Source organism: Cryptotermes secundus, unplaced genomic scaffold, assembly GCF_002891405.2.
Source record: "Cryptotermes secundus unplaced genomic scaffold, Csec_1.0 scaffold565, whole genome shotgun sequence".
Classification (NCBI taxonomy): domain Eukaryota; kingdom Metazoa; phylum Arthropoda; class Insecta; order Blattodea; family Kalotermitidae; genus Cryptotermes; species Cryptotermes secundus.
This window is the reverse complement of record NW_019731581.1, coordinates 1092594-1109906: the sequence shown is the minus strand read 5'-3', so window position 1 is coordinate 1109906 and position 17313 is coordinate 1092594. Positions and strand designations below refer to the sequence as shown.

Genomic DNA, 17313 nt, shown 5'->3' with positions numbered 1-17313 from the left:
AAGCTCACCTGCCTAGCCCGTAGGCTTTCGCTGAACTGTCTCGGCTTGGTGCACGCGGTAGCGTAGTTGGTTGAGGCGCTATGCTACAAGCTGGAGGTCGCCGGTTCGAGCCCCGATGAGGTGGATTTTTTCAATTGACGTAATACTTCCAGCCGTACTATGGCCCTGTGGTCGACTCAGACTCTAACAGAAATGAGTACCAGGAATTTTCCTGGGAGTAAAGAGCGTCCGGCCCGTAAGGCTGACAACCTTACCGTCATCTGTGATCCGATTGTCTAGAAAATGTGGGAGCCTCGACGACTCACAACCCTATTGGCCTCCACTGCCTGTTGCAGGGATAGCTGTACCTTTTTACCTTACCTTTAGTGTCTCGGCTTAGTGTAGGAAACGCCAAGTCACTGCTGTGCGACGAGTAAGTCTCCGCTTGTACGTGACTGTACAGGTATCGCATTTCGATCTGTCAACAGGTTTACATCAGAGCACTTAACGAATTGGGAATTGTGGGTAATCGGTGTCACGTGCTGCAGTTGCAGGTATGAATGTCATGAGTGCCGAAATCTTGTAGAACAGGGTGGCGCAGCGCCCACCCCTCATCTCTAAGGCGTCTTCCTTCCACCATTCTTTGGGTAGCTGTCACCCCATTCTCCCTACATGTCCACCCCACGGTGACCTGATTTCGCCGTCCCATCATAAACGTATGACCGGTATAAAAACAAAATGCTCATTTGTAATGCCCTAATTTACTTCATTCTTATTGGGTTATTTTATAGTGGTGATTTTCGAATAAACTTTGGCCCGGGTAGTGCCTTCCCTAAGGTTTCCGGGTTTTCTCGGGGGATCTCAAGGCGAGTAGTCGACGTGGCTTGAAATAAGCCACTATCGACCTCATATGACATCCACAGTTAATACAGCGTCAGTAAGTTAAGTCAGTCAGTCACTGCCTTGAGTCTGAATATTTCTTCCAAGAAGTCAGTACAGATGTTGTGGACGACTTCGGCAGGTAAACGAAGTGGCTTGAATGTACAAAATCGCGCCCTTCCAGGCCCTGAAGTCGTCATAAATATGAAACATGAAAATGTCTTCCTGCTTGAGATTGGAATCTGCTTGTTACATTCAACATTATTTTAACGAAGCTGTCGTTTCCCAGTTATGGGTGAAGATAATGACCAGCTGTCTTTATTCAAAATTGTCTCGGGTTGTTTTTAGAAAGCTTCAACAACTTCATAAATATATTATATAATTTGTTCAGAGGGTGCCCAGGAAATACGGACCAACAGAATAATTTGAAAAATTACACAACCTTCACACTGTTTGAGTTCTTTATGTAGAATCGATTTTTACGTTATTTCACGACGCTGTTCAAGCCACGGGGATGATGTAGCATTGAATGAAGTCGGGGATATGGCCGTGAATGGTGAGAAGGCGAGGAGATGTTCTAGACATGTCGGCAATTTCCTGCAATCCAGAGAGTAACGAGTTATCGCCCGGTCTCCGAATACCGTTCATACTCGTAATTGAATTACAGCTCTCGAGTGGCAGACATGGAAACCAGTCACTAGGAAGCCATCATTATCAATCTATGATGGGCTTGTGAGGATTTTTCTTCTTTACATACTTATTTATGGAGCTGAGCCCTTCTGGAGGAGCCGCCAATTCTGCAGCTACTCAAGAATTTCCCAGCATTTTATGGAACCTGAAGTTTCATTACCGTGTTCACAAGAGCCCTCCACTGGTCCCTATCCTGAGCCAGATCAGTCAAATCCATGCCATACCATCCTATCTCTCTAAGATACATTTTAATATTGTCCACCCACCTACACCTTGGTCTTCCCTGTGGTCTCTTTCTTTCTGGTTTTCCCCACAAATATTCTACATTCATTCCTCCTTTCCCCAATTCATGCTACATGCCCTGTCCACCTCATCCTTGATTTGATCATTTTTTTTGTTACACGCGTTTAAATTTTAATGAAAAGTAATACATTTTGGAACAGCTGACTCTATCATATGTTTTCCCTTAAAAAGTAATGTATTAATGTTAGCATGTAACCACGTTGTTTGCTGGAGGTGATGTCCGCCATGTTTGAGAGCATGGTGGGGCCAGTCCAGCCTACACTTACAGCCCATACATAGTGTCTTATGCATTTATTTTGACCTGATCGTGGCAGTGCCCAGGACGATTTCTTTCCCACTGTTGTGAAGGTGATGACACAAGGGAGCCTTTGCAGGTGTACGTAGAGCCCAAGCGCCAAGACGCGTGTTTATTTTTAAAAATATTCATATAAATGTCGTAAAATTGAAAACTCTTGTGTTTGTTTCGCGTAACTATATGTACTGCAGTGTTCCGTAAGTAGCAGGAGGCAGTATTTGGTGACTCCCTTAAAGGCAGAGGTGCTCAGTGCTTAGTTAAACATTGTCACGTGTTGGGGTGTGGATTGGATATTGGATTTACTGACGAACGTATACACACCGCTCGAAACTACAGATCACTACACGCTGAATCTTCTCGTTCTGCTTTCAATAGTCGTTGCATGGTTACGGCTCTCAACGATGGCTGTCCCTCTGCATTGTTTTCACTAGACGTTTCTTGCTAACGGATCTTCCCGCTGGTTAATACCCCACACCTGAACTCTTCAACAGAAGTGCAGCGCCAGTTGTTTTCCGGACAACTCTTCGGCACGGACCACGCAGAAAACACAGATCCTCTATTGTTACAGAAGCGTGTTTACCACGCCGTTGCACAACAATTGTCGAGGGATCACGTAAAAACGCCGTTCTGTTATTGCATGCGTGTATGTTTCGGACGTTACCTAGCAAAGGTCGCTGTCTACAGTGTCCCTCCTCAGTAACGGGTCTACAAGCCACAAGCCGGGAATGACATGTGGGGATGGAGGTATAGCTCCGGTCTTTTAACTTCGGCATTAGATGTAGGTGAGTGGTTGGTTGCAGGCCCCGCCCGCATTATCCCCAGGGATAGAGCTCCCTATACCCACTGGATAGGAGGTTCGGAGGGCCCCAGAGCCAGTGTGGAGAGGAAAATGTCAGTCCATGGCCTGCTTACTCGCTACACCGCCTGAACTTCCAGGTTTAGGTGGGCTGCGGTAAAGCAAGAAGAAACGGGGTCACGATTGCTGGTGTAGCGGTCGAGTACAACCTGAGATCAGCATACTGTCTGTGTGTCTATCCGCGAATCCCCCCCTCTACCAGTAACTTTTGGATGTCTGTATCAATCATAATTAAACTTGGCACCTCAACAGCGTACTTCATAACTCCCTCCCATCAGTCTGTCTATCTGTGTATCCCCTTATCATTACTAGGCAACGGCTCGGTAAAAGAAACGTTACCGCTGCAACGAATACACGCAACAATAGAAGGATTGTTGGACCTGTCCGTGTCGTGTTAAAAGGCAGCTAGGCTACCAGACTGCACTGCGTAACGTCCCACAAGATCTGATCCTCACGATTAACCAACACAGTAGTGTTAGAATTTGAAGGTTCAGTGCCGCTAAGCCAAAAGCTTGTGTTTGAACGTGATCCGTAAGCAGCTCTGCCAACCTCCGATCATCACGGTTTCATTCTCTAAGATCAGTTTTAATATTATCTTCCCATGTGTATCTCGGTAGCCTAAGAGAATGTCTTCTAGAATGTTTCTTCACAAAAATTCTGTATGCATTCATTGTCTCCCGCGTCCGAGCCACCAGATATAATTACGGTAAATAAACGAAATGGGTAGGACATGTTTCAATTTGCGGAGAAGAGAAGCACACGCAGAACCATAAACAGATGGGAAGATGCTATTAGAATGAATGTGAAAGCAAATTGGGCGTGAGAGTGATGATAAGGTCGAGTGACGGGCTCTTATTGACAGGATAATGAACCCTCGGTTTCCATGTCTTGGCTAGCTTAAGGAGGATTCTCCTCGCTCAACGACATATTGGCTTCTGTTGGCCATGCGAACTGAGGTCACGGGCTTCTGGGATGTGACGCTCTGTGCCAGTATTTTGGAGGGTCCTGTCCCCTCCATTTTCGGGGTAAAGGAGTCCTATATACACTACTTTCTTTGTTCTGTATATCTCCCGCTACGCAACTTTACAGTCATTGCGTTTAATCCTTAAGGCCACTGTGAAATGCTCTGAATTCCATCTTGACTGAAGTTCTAAGTAGCAGTTTCTTGCTTTGGTTTAGAGAAGTTGTGGAACGCAGTTCCGGGGCTTGGTTGGAGTCGGAACGGTATATCTGCAGGGAACGCAGCTACCGCCAGGCTCGGAATAGCGGGAAAAGAAGAAAAATGATCCATTAATCTCTCAAGCAGGGTAGGAAGAACGGGCCTTCCAAGTCTGTCTCACTGTCTATCCGTCTGTCTGTGGCGCCCGGCGTCTAACGGCCAAACAAAAGAATCTGGAAGGGCACGACGACAACCAGAGTCACCGACTTCGCAACGCCAGCGCCATCTAGAAACGGAGTGCCATGTATAAAGAATTTTTTCTCGAAACGTTAACTCTTTTGAATCAGAGAGTTCGTGGTAATATAAATGCCTTGCAAGGCGCGACAGGTCGTCCGTCTGTCTGCATCAAGCAACTCGGACAAAAGCCATCGAAATTTTACGCAGAACGTTTACACTTAAAGTTTGGGGTCTTTGGGGTCAATGTTGCCCGCAGGCAAATCTGGATTTTCACCACAGCCTGTTTTGTGTTTTTAGACGTGCCCTCTGCATTTCGCTTGAGAAGTAGCCGGGCAGTGTTTGCAGCTGCCCATACAACCCTAGTGTTGTTGAGAACCGCCAGGTCCACAAATGACGCATGCGCTCTTGAAACAGGTTAATACTAGCCAGGGTAGAGGGGGAAAAAGCCGGTCACAGTAGCCGAGCCGTCTAAGGCATGTACTGTCTTCGCTCGCTTGGAAACCGGGATCGTGGGTTCGGATCTGTTTCCTGTGAGGTACGAACTGAATTCTTATATATTATTCTTATACACTGCCGGTCACAGTAGCCGAGCGGTCTAAGGCATGTACTGTCTTCGCTCGCTTGGAAACCGGGATCGTGGGTTCGAATCCTACTCAGGGCATGGATGTTTCATTTGTGTGTGTGCAAGTTTCTGTGTTTGTGTACGGGTAGAGGCCTTGCGACGAGCTGATCACCCGCCCAAGGAGTCCTACCGAATGTGTAAGATCTAGAGAAACCGAAGTGAACGGAGAAGTTCATGGAGGTAGGCCTAGGCCCACTGGGGCTGTAGTGCCAAGGGGGGGGAAGGGGGAGAAACCATCCTATTTATGGATAAAACAAGTGAGCATCACGTTAGACAATCTAATTAGAGGCAATCGACTCAATATTTTTGTACAGTTTTTATAATTATCTGTAATAGGATAAGAATTGAAAATTCCCCTCGGCGGGTGTACAACGCTTGTAATGTTTGCTGTCAATATAACACCAGTACACTTTACCACGTTTGTTTCTGTTAATTGTACACGTATGTAAGTTTTAGGGTTGAATGAACAATATTTTAGTGGTCGCACTAAAAGTATTGGTTAATAGAATACCTCTGATGACGACTCTCTGAGAGTCGAAACATGTCTTAGTATTGGGTAAATATTACTTTGTATTGTAATTGGATGGTGTTTACAAAATAATATTAAATCATAATGCATTATAACGGTATACAGACTGATGTGAAAATTCAAGATGTCCCAGGAGAAAAGGTCATTCTACGCAAAAATATATGTACATGTGTCCTATTCCGAACGGTTTCCGAGATAGAGCTATTTCACTGTACAGTCCCAAAACTGTTGATAAGAAAGAGATACTACGTACTGTTTCTAGTACCGGTATGTATTGTTCAAGTGACAAAGTTGGTACAGTTTACCTAGTGTAATACTTTTCCGAAAATTTCACCGTCAACATCAGTGCGGTTTGCAACTCGTGTGAGGAGACATTCGTACGATATCACAACGGCCAACTGACGCTGCACACCGATTCACGTGCGGGAAGGAAGGACAGTATTGGGCGCCAAATCCAAACTACTGTAGTAGCTGTATCTCGGAAACCGTTCGGAATAGGACACACGTACATATACTTCTTTGCTTAGAGTGACCCATACTATGACCTCCCAGAATATTGACCTTTTTCTACTGGGGCACCCTGTATAATCAGAACAGACTCATAGTCATACAGAAATGTCACTTTAATTGTTTCTTGCATCCTGTTGTCTATTTAATCAATATTAGAGTCAATTTTACCGACTACACAACATATTTTTATTATTATAATTACACTACATGTATCGACCTCAAGTGGTCATCCTCAGGTCTACGAATGTGATTGCGTGTAATTATACAGCTGTGTTCGTACACCTGAGGATGACCTCTTGAGGTCGAAACATGTAGTATAATAATAATAAAAATATTTTGAATTGTACACAACACACAGCACATAGGAAACATTTAACCATAAGCCATACAACCTCAAGCTGACATCTCCCATCTTCGGGATGAATTAACAAGGAGGAGCTTAGCATTTTACATCAAATGTTTTAAATATTTTAACATTAGCGTTTTAACCTAAAAAACAGTTTCGGATGGAAAGTGAGAATTGATAGTGTACTCAACTATCCTAGCAAGTGTTGTGCTTTTACACGTCAACATATCGTAGCAGCGTCCACACAACAACATAACTGTGAACATCATAAACAACGACAGTGTTTTCATAATAGTAGTAAGTGCCTCTGATGATGGTTGTGTCAAACCGAAACATGTAAGGCAGAAGTGATAAAGAAGTGACCTACAAATTGTTACACTCGACGGACTTTCTATTAATTTTATAATAAAAATATGTTGTGTGGTCGGTAAAATTGGCTCTTATATTGATACAGAAATGTCAGTTGAAACAATAACTCAAACAATATTGTTTCCTAAATTGTCATGTGATTTAGTTCGTTTTTATGCTTTTATGTAATCTTGTAAGCCCGAAACCGTGGACATAGGCCATGAACACGTGTCCATATGCTTAACAATAAGTTCCACAGCGCGAAGACGTATGGGAACTGGAGGTGTAGCTTCAACCTCCTCCGCTTTATCTCTGATCTGGAGGGTGCAACCCTTACCCGTCGTCTAGTTCACTGCCCTGGAATATTCCACGGCCCTAAGTACGCAAGAGGGGAAATTGCTATGTCTGCTTCTCTAGTATTGTTAGTGTGTTGAGTTAAGGCCACAGTGCGAAAATACACGGAATTTTGGCGGCGACATCTTCAGGAAACCCCGAAAACCGTGACGGCAGTCTGCAGTCATGTAATGGACTTTGCGGTGACGGTGGTAACTTCTGACCAGTATCGCGAGAGAACCTGTATGACTATATAGTGTACGGCCCTTTTCTTTTGTTCGCAGGTAAGATTGCAAAGAGGAGGAGGATTCGTGGTGACAAGTGTAGATCCTACGTCACTCAAAGCCACCAAGGAGGAGGTAAATAAACCACAAACGAATAATCATTCATTTATTGGAAACGAAACATGTCATAATTAAAGTAAAGCTAACCCTATAACAGATTGTGGAAGCCCATAGAGTTATGAGACATCGAGGCTCCAGGCAATCGGCTCACAAATGGCGGTGAGGTCACCCTTACTCCCCGGCCACCCTTTTCCCCTAATAATATTCCTGGTGTCCATTTCTGTTAGAGACTGAGGCGACCCCGGGACCATAGTGCGGCTGGAAGGATTAGGTTAATTGAGAAATCCAATGATCTCTTCGGTAATCGAACCCGCGACCTTCCGGCTTGTAGCATAATGCCTGAACCACCTGCGCTACCGCGTGCCTCAACGTCAGAATATTTTATTATTCATATCTGTAATATAAACTTGTCACTTCTAGCCTAAAGATACAGGCAAGAGGCCCCTTCGATACTCTTAATAGTCATCTACCAGACTACGCGGTGTCATAACAAGCCTAGTGCCCTGTAATGTTTTTGCTGATTCAAATGATTTAGAAAATGATTGTATTGTATCCACTGACCCATGTGTGTGCGCCCCAAGGCTGTGAGCAGTAGGCATATGTGGCTTTAGTAATGACCGGCCTTGGTTTTAAGATTCAGCCAGAAAAAAAAAGTTAGTATCATATCCGTTCAAGGCTTTGAATAGCGATTTAAATTGTAAAGTGTTCAATTGTATTCACCTTGAACTTTCACATATGCATAGGCCTAATACATTACAGTTAGCTAAACTCATTGGTCTACCTTTCGCGAGAAAACTAGGACAGTACACAATCGATTTGACAGTTTTAAGAAACGAAACGTAATGATCATACATTCTCTTAAGAAAAAGAGTCACTGCATGTATATTACCAAGCAGATTATTATTATTATTATTATTATTATTTAATGGGGTGATCCGGTCTAGAAAACCAAGATCAACGGCCGTGGGGGTCCTTTGTGCTGACCACGTGACACTCTCTATCCGCAAAAGTTAGCACTAACTTCACCGACAAGTGGCGGTCGCTCTGTCGATATAGTTCGCTTGCGGACTACAGGCCACGGATTAATGGGGTGAGGCTGAGTCCACTTGGTACTGCGACCACTACTGGCCTATTGTACCAGACTCAGATGATGCATGATGGTGATTGTGGAGCAGTCGGTGGAATGAAAATTGGCACAAATCATAGGCAGTGTCCATCGCTTCATCTGCAATCCCTCCTGTTCTTACTCAGCTGCACCCATCTCTGAAACTAGCGGCGAGTGCGACACTGCTCGTTACGGCCAGTCCAATTCCAAGTAGAGTCTATACAGATGGAAATTGTGGGCCTCGCAGTGTTGTATAAATAGCTTTGTACCGTAGCGTCTCCACAGTGAATGAACGGCGTGTCCCAATTGGTCACAGTTGATTGAATCCCACTGATGGTTGTCACTTGTCACCATTCTAAATGTATTCATAATTATTTATAATTCATTATGCATCTAACAGCACCCAAAGAAAGACATTAGAACTTAAAAAGATCTTAAAGGCTCTAAGAAGCGATGAAAGCGACTATGCAAATGTACAGTAATTTTACATAATAATAGACCCTACAAGGTGCGGTGCGTTCGCTGGCAGCCAGTGTGTCTTGTGCGTGCAACAGTTCGCGTGACGATTGCAGCTTCTGGGCAAAGAATATGCGATACCGTCAGACGTATGGGCGATTTTTGGTTCCAAGAACACTATATTGGGTCCTGGATTCGATTCCCGCTCTGATTTTGGATGTGTGTTCGCCTTTTTGTGTGTGTAGGGTTACACACTATGAGACGGACTGGTCTTCCAAGGAAGGGAACAGTTCATTTCCCCATGATTATCTGAAATTTGAGTAATACAAAGAGCTCACATGAAGGCAGGAAGAAGGTCTATATCTGTCGATCACTCGGTAGGCAGCTGATATTTGTTAGGACACGTAAACGTATCTTGAAGTATAATGTTCAACTTTATGTGAAAAGAATCTTTGCCAGAAATTTGGTGTCGCAGCCCACAGCGTTTCCATTCCCGCTGATTGATACAATTGGCAGCTGACAGCATTATCTAGCCAGCGGCGGCCATGTTTAACGTCTTTTTAAAACGAGTGACGCTGGAATGTGACCTGACCTCTGTCCCTGCCAGGTCATGTCATCAGCACTTTCTTCATTATCATCTCTACTGCAGCTGGAACTTGGCTCCGTTTAACAGCTCGTATCAGATTTCTTCTGATAGAATGGCTTCTTCGTATAATTGATTGACGTCATCATTCATGGTTCTTGTGGTTTCTCCCAGTTACCTCTCGACCACTGTCCATATTGACTGTGAGGACCACCGAGCCCTCTCTAACGCGAGTACAGATGCTTCTATCTCCGGCCGGAGCGTGAAACTAACCACTCACCGACATCTAGCGCTGAAATGCAGAATTGAAAGGACCCCTTAATACGCTGACATGGCGGAGTTCTTATGTAAAGGGGCAACATTAGCATTTCTTTGTGCGTTTTGTAATGTAATTCCAGCTGTCACTTCATGTTGTGGGTTCCTATACCGGCACGGCAGGTCCTGACATCCGATCTCGGCTGCGACCCTGCTGTTTTCTTAATCGATTCCATTTAACACTTGCAGGCGATACAGCATCGTTTAACAAACCAAGAAACAAACATATAAACGCGTTGTTGGTAAAGTATGTTAATTCTGTAATCGCCTGATATTAGTTAGTTATTGGAGAGGGTGGGTTTCCCCATGCACTTAGACCAGTATTGGTCCATTGTGCTTCCATCTATGATATTCTACCAGTCTCTATGTCCTACCGATATTGGTGCGTACCATCAGTCCCGACCGAGCCAGCGAGTTCGGCCTCCACTAGCTTGGCGGTATCTATAATGCTTCCCCCATCTATCAGAGGTGTTAGAGACTACTTGTTGGGCGGGAAACGTCCTTGAATTTGGCTCAGTGATCTCCTTTGGAGATATGAGGTTCTTTTACGTGCCGTAAAGCTACGACACGGGACACACGGCTTAAAGTCCCTCCCCGAGGACTTGTTCCCTGAATTTTTCCGCCCTTAAAAATTCGACGACCTCCGCCGGGTATTTGAACCCGCGTACCACGAGTCATGAGGTGGAAACGTTACCTCTAGGCTACGGAGACCGCTTAGCCTGATATTAGGAATAAGCTGTTCAGTATCCTTCGTCCTTTATGGGCTATCTGAGCTGACTTCTGCAGGGTAAACCGCCCTTATATAGGTCTAAGTACACCGGACATTATCAACCGGCTCGCCGATGCAATGGAAACGTGGTGGAAGGTTACTCGACCTATAATGATTTCAACACGGCGGTCCTCTGACTTTGTCAGCATGCAGGTAGATCCCAAAAACTTCTGTGTCACTGAAGGTTTCTAGTGCAAATGGAAAATAAAGCGACAGCCTCGACTGATATTTTGGTTTTAATAATGATTTTGCAATTTGAGAGAATATAAACATGTTCACAGATTTATATAAAAGTGTAGAGTTCAGTAAAACACGAAGTGCTAAACTTTTAACGCTTTTTAGCCTACCATCCTTATTTTGAAAAATAAAAGTAGGTCTATGATTTCACTATGTCTGTCTGTCCCCTCCCCCCCGTATTCATCCCTGTACCAGTCTTTATGGAATCTGATATGTATGTCATGACGCCTGAGCCCGTCCCAACGGCGTACTTCATAAATCCCTCTCATCAGTCTATGTGTATCCCCGTGCCGTTACTAGGCAACGGCTTGGTAAAAACGTTGCAGCGACAACGAATACACACGCAACCGTAGAAGAATTGTTGGACGTGTCTTCTGTGCGGTCCGTATGGTATCAAGGAAAGTATGCGATTAGTTCTTCCCATAACTTATTGTTTCTTTTTCAAAAAGACGGACATATCCTGTCCGACCTGTTTTCAGTTGAGAGGTATCACAGAGAGAGATCGCGTGGTGACGGCGCTTTGAAGAGGGTGCTTAATTAAGCGTGCAAAACGATATTCTGGTGAGTTCTGAAAAGACGGGATGTGTCCACCTGCCCAGAGCGAGTTGAATAACTCAGGGAACGAAAGACGTTTCTTAGTAAACCAGTTAATTGAACAAGGGTGAGTTTCGTAACTTGAACTCGACCCGGACCTTCCCAATAGTTTAGCGGGCGGTCTGTTTTTCGCAACGACTCTAGTGGTTAGCTACACACGACAGGGAGGAAAACAAGAGTTTGGAAGTGAAGGTTACAGTAAGGTGTACGTGGCCTTGGAATCGTCCGTCTGCCTTTTACCTTAGAAACTAGAGGTTCTGTATCCTTGGCAACCGTATCCTAGCAAACATCCTCTGCTTCGTAACTCTCAAAACATGGTCCATGTTACTTGTCTGGGACAGAGTTCCGACGTTATGCAACCTGCAAGCTTTGGCATGTGATCAGGTGACCACAACATGCGTTCTCGTTAATGTTCCATGTGGCCTGCCTGTAGGAAAGCTCTCTCTTTCATTTATTAAACTTCTGTCTGGTGTCACTCTCGAGACGTGCTCATTCACTTCATCGCTCCTCGTTATGCATTCTCGCCTCGCCTCCCATCCAGTGGGCACCGGGAACTCTTTCTCCGAGGAGTAAAAAGGCAAGCCACTTACCTCATCTTGTGCGGAGGTCAAGAACTATGCAGCTATACCTCCACTCCCCCATACTTCTTCATGGCGTGGTGCTTAATTAATTAAGCACAGTGCTTTCAAATTCATCTCGCTTATTTTGTCACTTTCTTGGTCTAGAAAGTATGTGCTCTCCTTTCTGCTGCATAAGTCAGCATGTGGGAATAAAGTATAACAACAACGCCTATTCATATTGGAGATGTCCCGGGTTCGAATCCGCACTGGCAGACCTGATATCCGTACTAAGATCCCTGATCTTCGAAACAGATGCTGAGACGGCTCTTCACGACCTGTCCTCCATTTTTGTTTGTCGTTTATATTGATTTGATGTCATATGTCGATTCCAGAAGTGAACAGTAGGTACTGTAGGATGTAGAGCTGTTAATAGGCAACGGCCACGAGATAAGCAAATGTACAAGAGCCGTTACTGGGTAACGCCTTCACAAACAAAAGACGTTCCAACGGAAACAATTTGAATAACAATAGAAGAGCTGTGTTTTCTGTGCGGTCCGAGCCGAAATGTTATAACTGAGACACGTTTAGAAGTTAAGTCAGTTGGAAGGGAGCCGCCATTCAGAGAGGACTTGAACACGGAAGTTGAAGAGTCTCCACTGTTAGGAACTGTTACCAGGAAACTACTAGTAGAGACTGTAACAGACTGAAAACACTAGTCTGTGTACTCTAGTAATTTGCAAAGTGTGGAAATCAGCGATGGCGCTATAATTAAGTGTAATTACGAGTTGTGTGTTAAAGTGGTCAATAAATCCAACCCAAAACATCGTCTAGAGTCTCATACGCGCAACAATACTTTCTCCTGTAAGTATTGCAACAATTCTATTTCTTATTTCATGGAAGCTGCGGTCCAGAAGGGTCCCACTCTACTGATATAAGATACTGTTCGGGGTTCCCTTAAGCTGCTCTTGTTTTCCTAATGCCGAAAGCATTTTTCTCTTCGTCAGCCCTGTGCATCGGAAGTAATTCTGACGAGTATGTTTTGTTCGTGAAATTTGTGCATGCCGCAACAGATCAAAGATAAGTTCCCTATGAAGTTAATATTTGGAGCCAGGATAGCGGTTAGGCTACCGGCTGGATGACAGAGGAATCAGGGTTCGAGTGCCGGCTGGGGCCAAGAGTTTTACCTCTTCTCCATAACGTCCAGACCAGCCTTTGGGGCGACCTAGCCTCCTATACAGTAGTTAGTTAGTTAGTTATTGGAAAGGGTGGGTTTCCCCATGCACTTGACCACTATTGGTCCATTGTGCTTCCCTCTATGATAGTCTACCAGTCTCTATACCCTACCGATATTAGTGCGTACCATCAGTCCCGACCGAGTCAGCGAGTTCGGCCTCTACTGGCTTGGCGGTATCTATAATGCTTCCCCCATCTATCAGAGGTGTTAGAGACTACAGTTGGGCGGGAAATGTCCTTGAATTTGGCTCAGTGACCTAATTTGGAGATATGACGTTCTTTTATGTGCCGTAAAGCTACGACACGGGACCCACGGCTTAAAGTCCCTCCCGGAGGACTTGTTCCCTGAATTTTTCCGCCCTTAAAAATTCGACGACCTCCGCGGGTTTGAACCCGCGTACTAGAGTCATGAGGTGGGAACGTCACCTCTAGACTACGGAGGCCGCTTCCTATACAGTAAGTACCGGAGGTGCTTTCCACGGGGTTAAAGCGGCAGGGGCGTGAATCTGACAGTGCCAAGCTCAATAATGGTGGAGCTATATGCTTACTGCCCAATGGCGCGGTGCTTAATTAATTAAGCCGATAAAATAGGGACGATAATCAGTTTTGAAAGTAACGTCACGGTTACACCCGAATAATCTTCCTACTGAAACGTCCGTTTATCTGCCAATACTCATTGATGAATGTCAGTTTCGCATCTGCGCGTTATGTAAATACAATTGTATAATCCAGCGAGAACTGTCAGTTCCAGGATTTATCATCATCCTGATATCCATCCATCTTTACAACTACTTTCTTTTTATTCTTCTATTTTGCTCTGGATGGGCTTTGCGTGAGCCAAGTTCCTTAATTACGTGGTTTTACGGCAGTCACAGTTTAGAATAGTAGGACGGTGTTTGAGAACAGGGCGTTGAGGAGAATATTTGGACCGAAGAGAGATGAAGTGACAAGAGGTTGTAGAAAACTGCATAATGAGGGGCTTCATAACTTGTATTCTTCTCCAAGTATAATTAGAATGATCAAGTCAAGGAGGATGAGGTGGGCAGGGCATGTAGCACAAATGGGGGAGACGAGGAATGCATATAGGATATTGGTGGGAGAGCCAGAAGGAAAGAGACCACTGGGAAGACCAAGGCGTAGGTGGGTGGACAATATTAAAATGGATCTTGGAGAGATAGGATGGGATGGTATGAATTGGATTGATCTGGCTCGGGATAGAGACCAGTGGAGGGCTCTTGTGAACACGGTAATGAACCTCCGGGTTCCATAAAATGCTGGGAAATTCTTGAGTAGCTGCAGAATTGGCGGTTCCTCCAGAAGGGCTCAGCTCCACGAGTGAGTATTGTATTGGAGAGGGTGGGTTTCCCCATGCACTTAGACCAACTGTTGGTCCATTGTGCGTCCCCCTATGATATTCTACTAGTCTCTATTCCCCACTGGTACTGGTGCGTGCCATCAGTCCCGACTCAGCCAGCGAATTCGGCCTCTACTGGCTCAGCGGTATCTCGATGCTTCCCCTATCTATCAGAGGTTTTAGAGACTACTGTTGGGCGGGAAATGTCCTGAATTTGGCTCAGTGGTCCCCTTGGGACATGAGGTTCTTTTACGTGCCGTAAAGCTACGACACGGGACCCACGGCTTAAAGTCCCTCCCGGAGGACTTGTTCCCTGAAATTTTCCGCCGTTAAAAATTCCACGACCTCCGCCGGGTTTGAACCCGCGTACCTTGAGTCACGAGGTGGGAAAGTTACCCCTAAACTACGGAGGCCGCTGAGTGAGTAAGTAAGGATGTCTGTTTTGTAAAGGGACTGGAATCTGTCGTGGCCTATTCCAGACACTATCCCGATATTTCTCTGGAGCCACTGTGGGAAACCACGAAATATTTTAGGCAGGATAGCCTGTGTACCGGTCCATGTTCGAACTGATCACCTACCGAAAAGTTGAACAAATTCTGTTCTGATAAGTTCACCATCTTGACACCCAGACGCACCAGATGAATTTTGAAAAAGAACAGGTTGTTACCGTGTGTACTGGATTGAGCTGGCTGGGGATCAGTGGAAGGTTTTTCTGATGGCCGTGAAGAGCCTTCATGTTCCATAGCAACAGTTGAATAACCACTGAGCTTGCCCTTTCACTTCCACTTTCGCCCATTGTTTGCGTTCTTGAACAAGTAGGAGTGTTTTTTTTTAAAAAGTGGGGTAAAGTGGGAACTAAAAACAAAACGTGACACTTGATGAGAGGGCAGTGTTGCCAGACGGCTCATTTGTGATGTAACATTCGCGGAGTGAACATACTCGTAGCATTTGCTTGTGACATAGCTGGTTGCATATATATCAGTGACACTAGAACCGCCAGAGATGTCTTTCATGCACCAGTGGCGTGCAGACACTATCTCGGAAGTGAATTAAAATACACAGAGATAAGGCAAAAGGAAAATTACAGTGCGATTATATGTTGCAAGAAACTGGAAAGAAAAAAGCGTTTCGTAAACCATGGATCATGACCCACGACCCACTTCCTTCCTATATTATCACCAGACTGCACCATTCTTTGAACATCTGCAATGGACTGATTACTTTTTCATACTATTTCGCAAGGCAGAAGCGAATAAGTAAAAAGTAAATCTATCACTGTAACAGGCCGTGAAGGCCCATAGGGTTGTGAGACGTTGAGGGTCCCACATTATCTGGACAATCGACTCATAGATGGCGGTAAGGTTGTCAGCCTTACGCGCCGGTGACGGTTTACTCCCCAGGAAAATTATTTAATTAATTCCTGGTACTCATTTCTGTTAGAGGCTGAGTAAACCCCAGGGCCTAGTGCGGCTGGAAGGATTAGGTCAACGAAAAAAAAAAATCCAATGATCTCATGAAGCGAATAAGAGTCGATTTTATATAGAGACAATCGCGGAGGTCGGGGTTCAATACTACGGCACTGTGCGCGTGATTTGTAGCGTGAAAAATCCCCACGGGGGATGTTTTCCCTGAAAGAATGTGTGCAGTACGCCACAGATGTTTTCAGTGAAGTATCCCAGTATGTGTACTTGTGACGTGCCAAGATCACGCGTCTGTTTCAGCACCTTCTAACTGAGGAACTATATTGAAATTCGCCTATTTCACGGCGAATTTTTAATGACACTGACGCATTTCTGGCAGGTTGGTACCGCTTATTCTCCAGTTATGAACAACAAACCCGCAAATGCATGCTTGCTTGTGTGAAATCGCCCACAGCAAGTTGACGTGGGGCAGGTCAGGCTGCAAGTAAACAACAGCTCGTCTACTTGGGCCTCGGGCGGCAATTGCGTCAGCAAAAAGCAGCAAACAGATGCACAGAGTTGCAAGCGGAACCCCCCCCCCCCACGTGCTGATAGCAGAATTGTAGTAGTAGAAGACAACTAAAACTGAGTCTTTGGTCATATGACGACGCCCTGTTAAGTGCGGAGGTTATGTAGCTCCTAGTGAAATGCAACAGTTATTATAACTGGTTCTCAGTTTCCCGGCCTCGTGGTGAGCCGAAATAAATTGTTCAAAGTTTTGTTTCGAACAAGAATTCAAGGGCACTTTTCACCTGGAGACTCGAGACATAGCAGTGTGGTTCTTCGATCGACTGACGTTCCTGGCAATTGTGATTAAATTTGGGCTCCTCAACGACATGGTCTTTCTTGAGAAACTTTGCTTGACAAAACTCTGACCTCTGACCTCGGACTTCCTTGTTCTTTCTGAACTACAATATTTAAGAAGTTCTGGGAATAACTAACCGCCTGCCATCCTTTGATACGACACTGACCACATAGAAAACAAAATAAAATTAAGGGAAGAGAAAAAGCAACGATAGGGGGGGGACTTATCTCATAACCCTAAGCAATTGGCGGAAGGGGGAGGGGTACACAGGCATAAAGCAAGGTGATTTCACAAGCCTCATAACGAAAATTAAAGGGGATGCCCTGATATATGGACAGACAGCAAGGTGATGCCATAAGGCTCCTTTTATTTTTTTTTTCGAAATGAGGACACTAGGCTAAGAAGTCTTGAG

The 17313-nt window shown here is 44.9% G+C and overlaps 1 protein-coding gene across 3 annotated transcripts in view; it reads left to right on the top strand.

The window, feature by feature from the left end:
- LOC111867211 (forkhead box protein O) overlaps positions 1 to 17313 on the top strand; it is a 323346-nt gene that overhangs the window by 225566 nt on the left and 80467 nt on the right. For 2 of the 3 annotated variants that reach the window (XM_033752592.1, XM_023856843.2), the window contains exon 2: positions 7371 to 7445. The exons of the other annotated variant lie outside the window; for it this stretch is intronic. In XM_033752592.1, coding sequence (XP_033608483.1) covers positions 7371 to 7445 — 75 coding nt within the window. The remainder of the gene's footprint in view (positions 1 to 7370; positions 7446 to 17313) is intronic. 3 annotated transcript variants of the gene reach the window in all.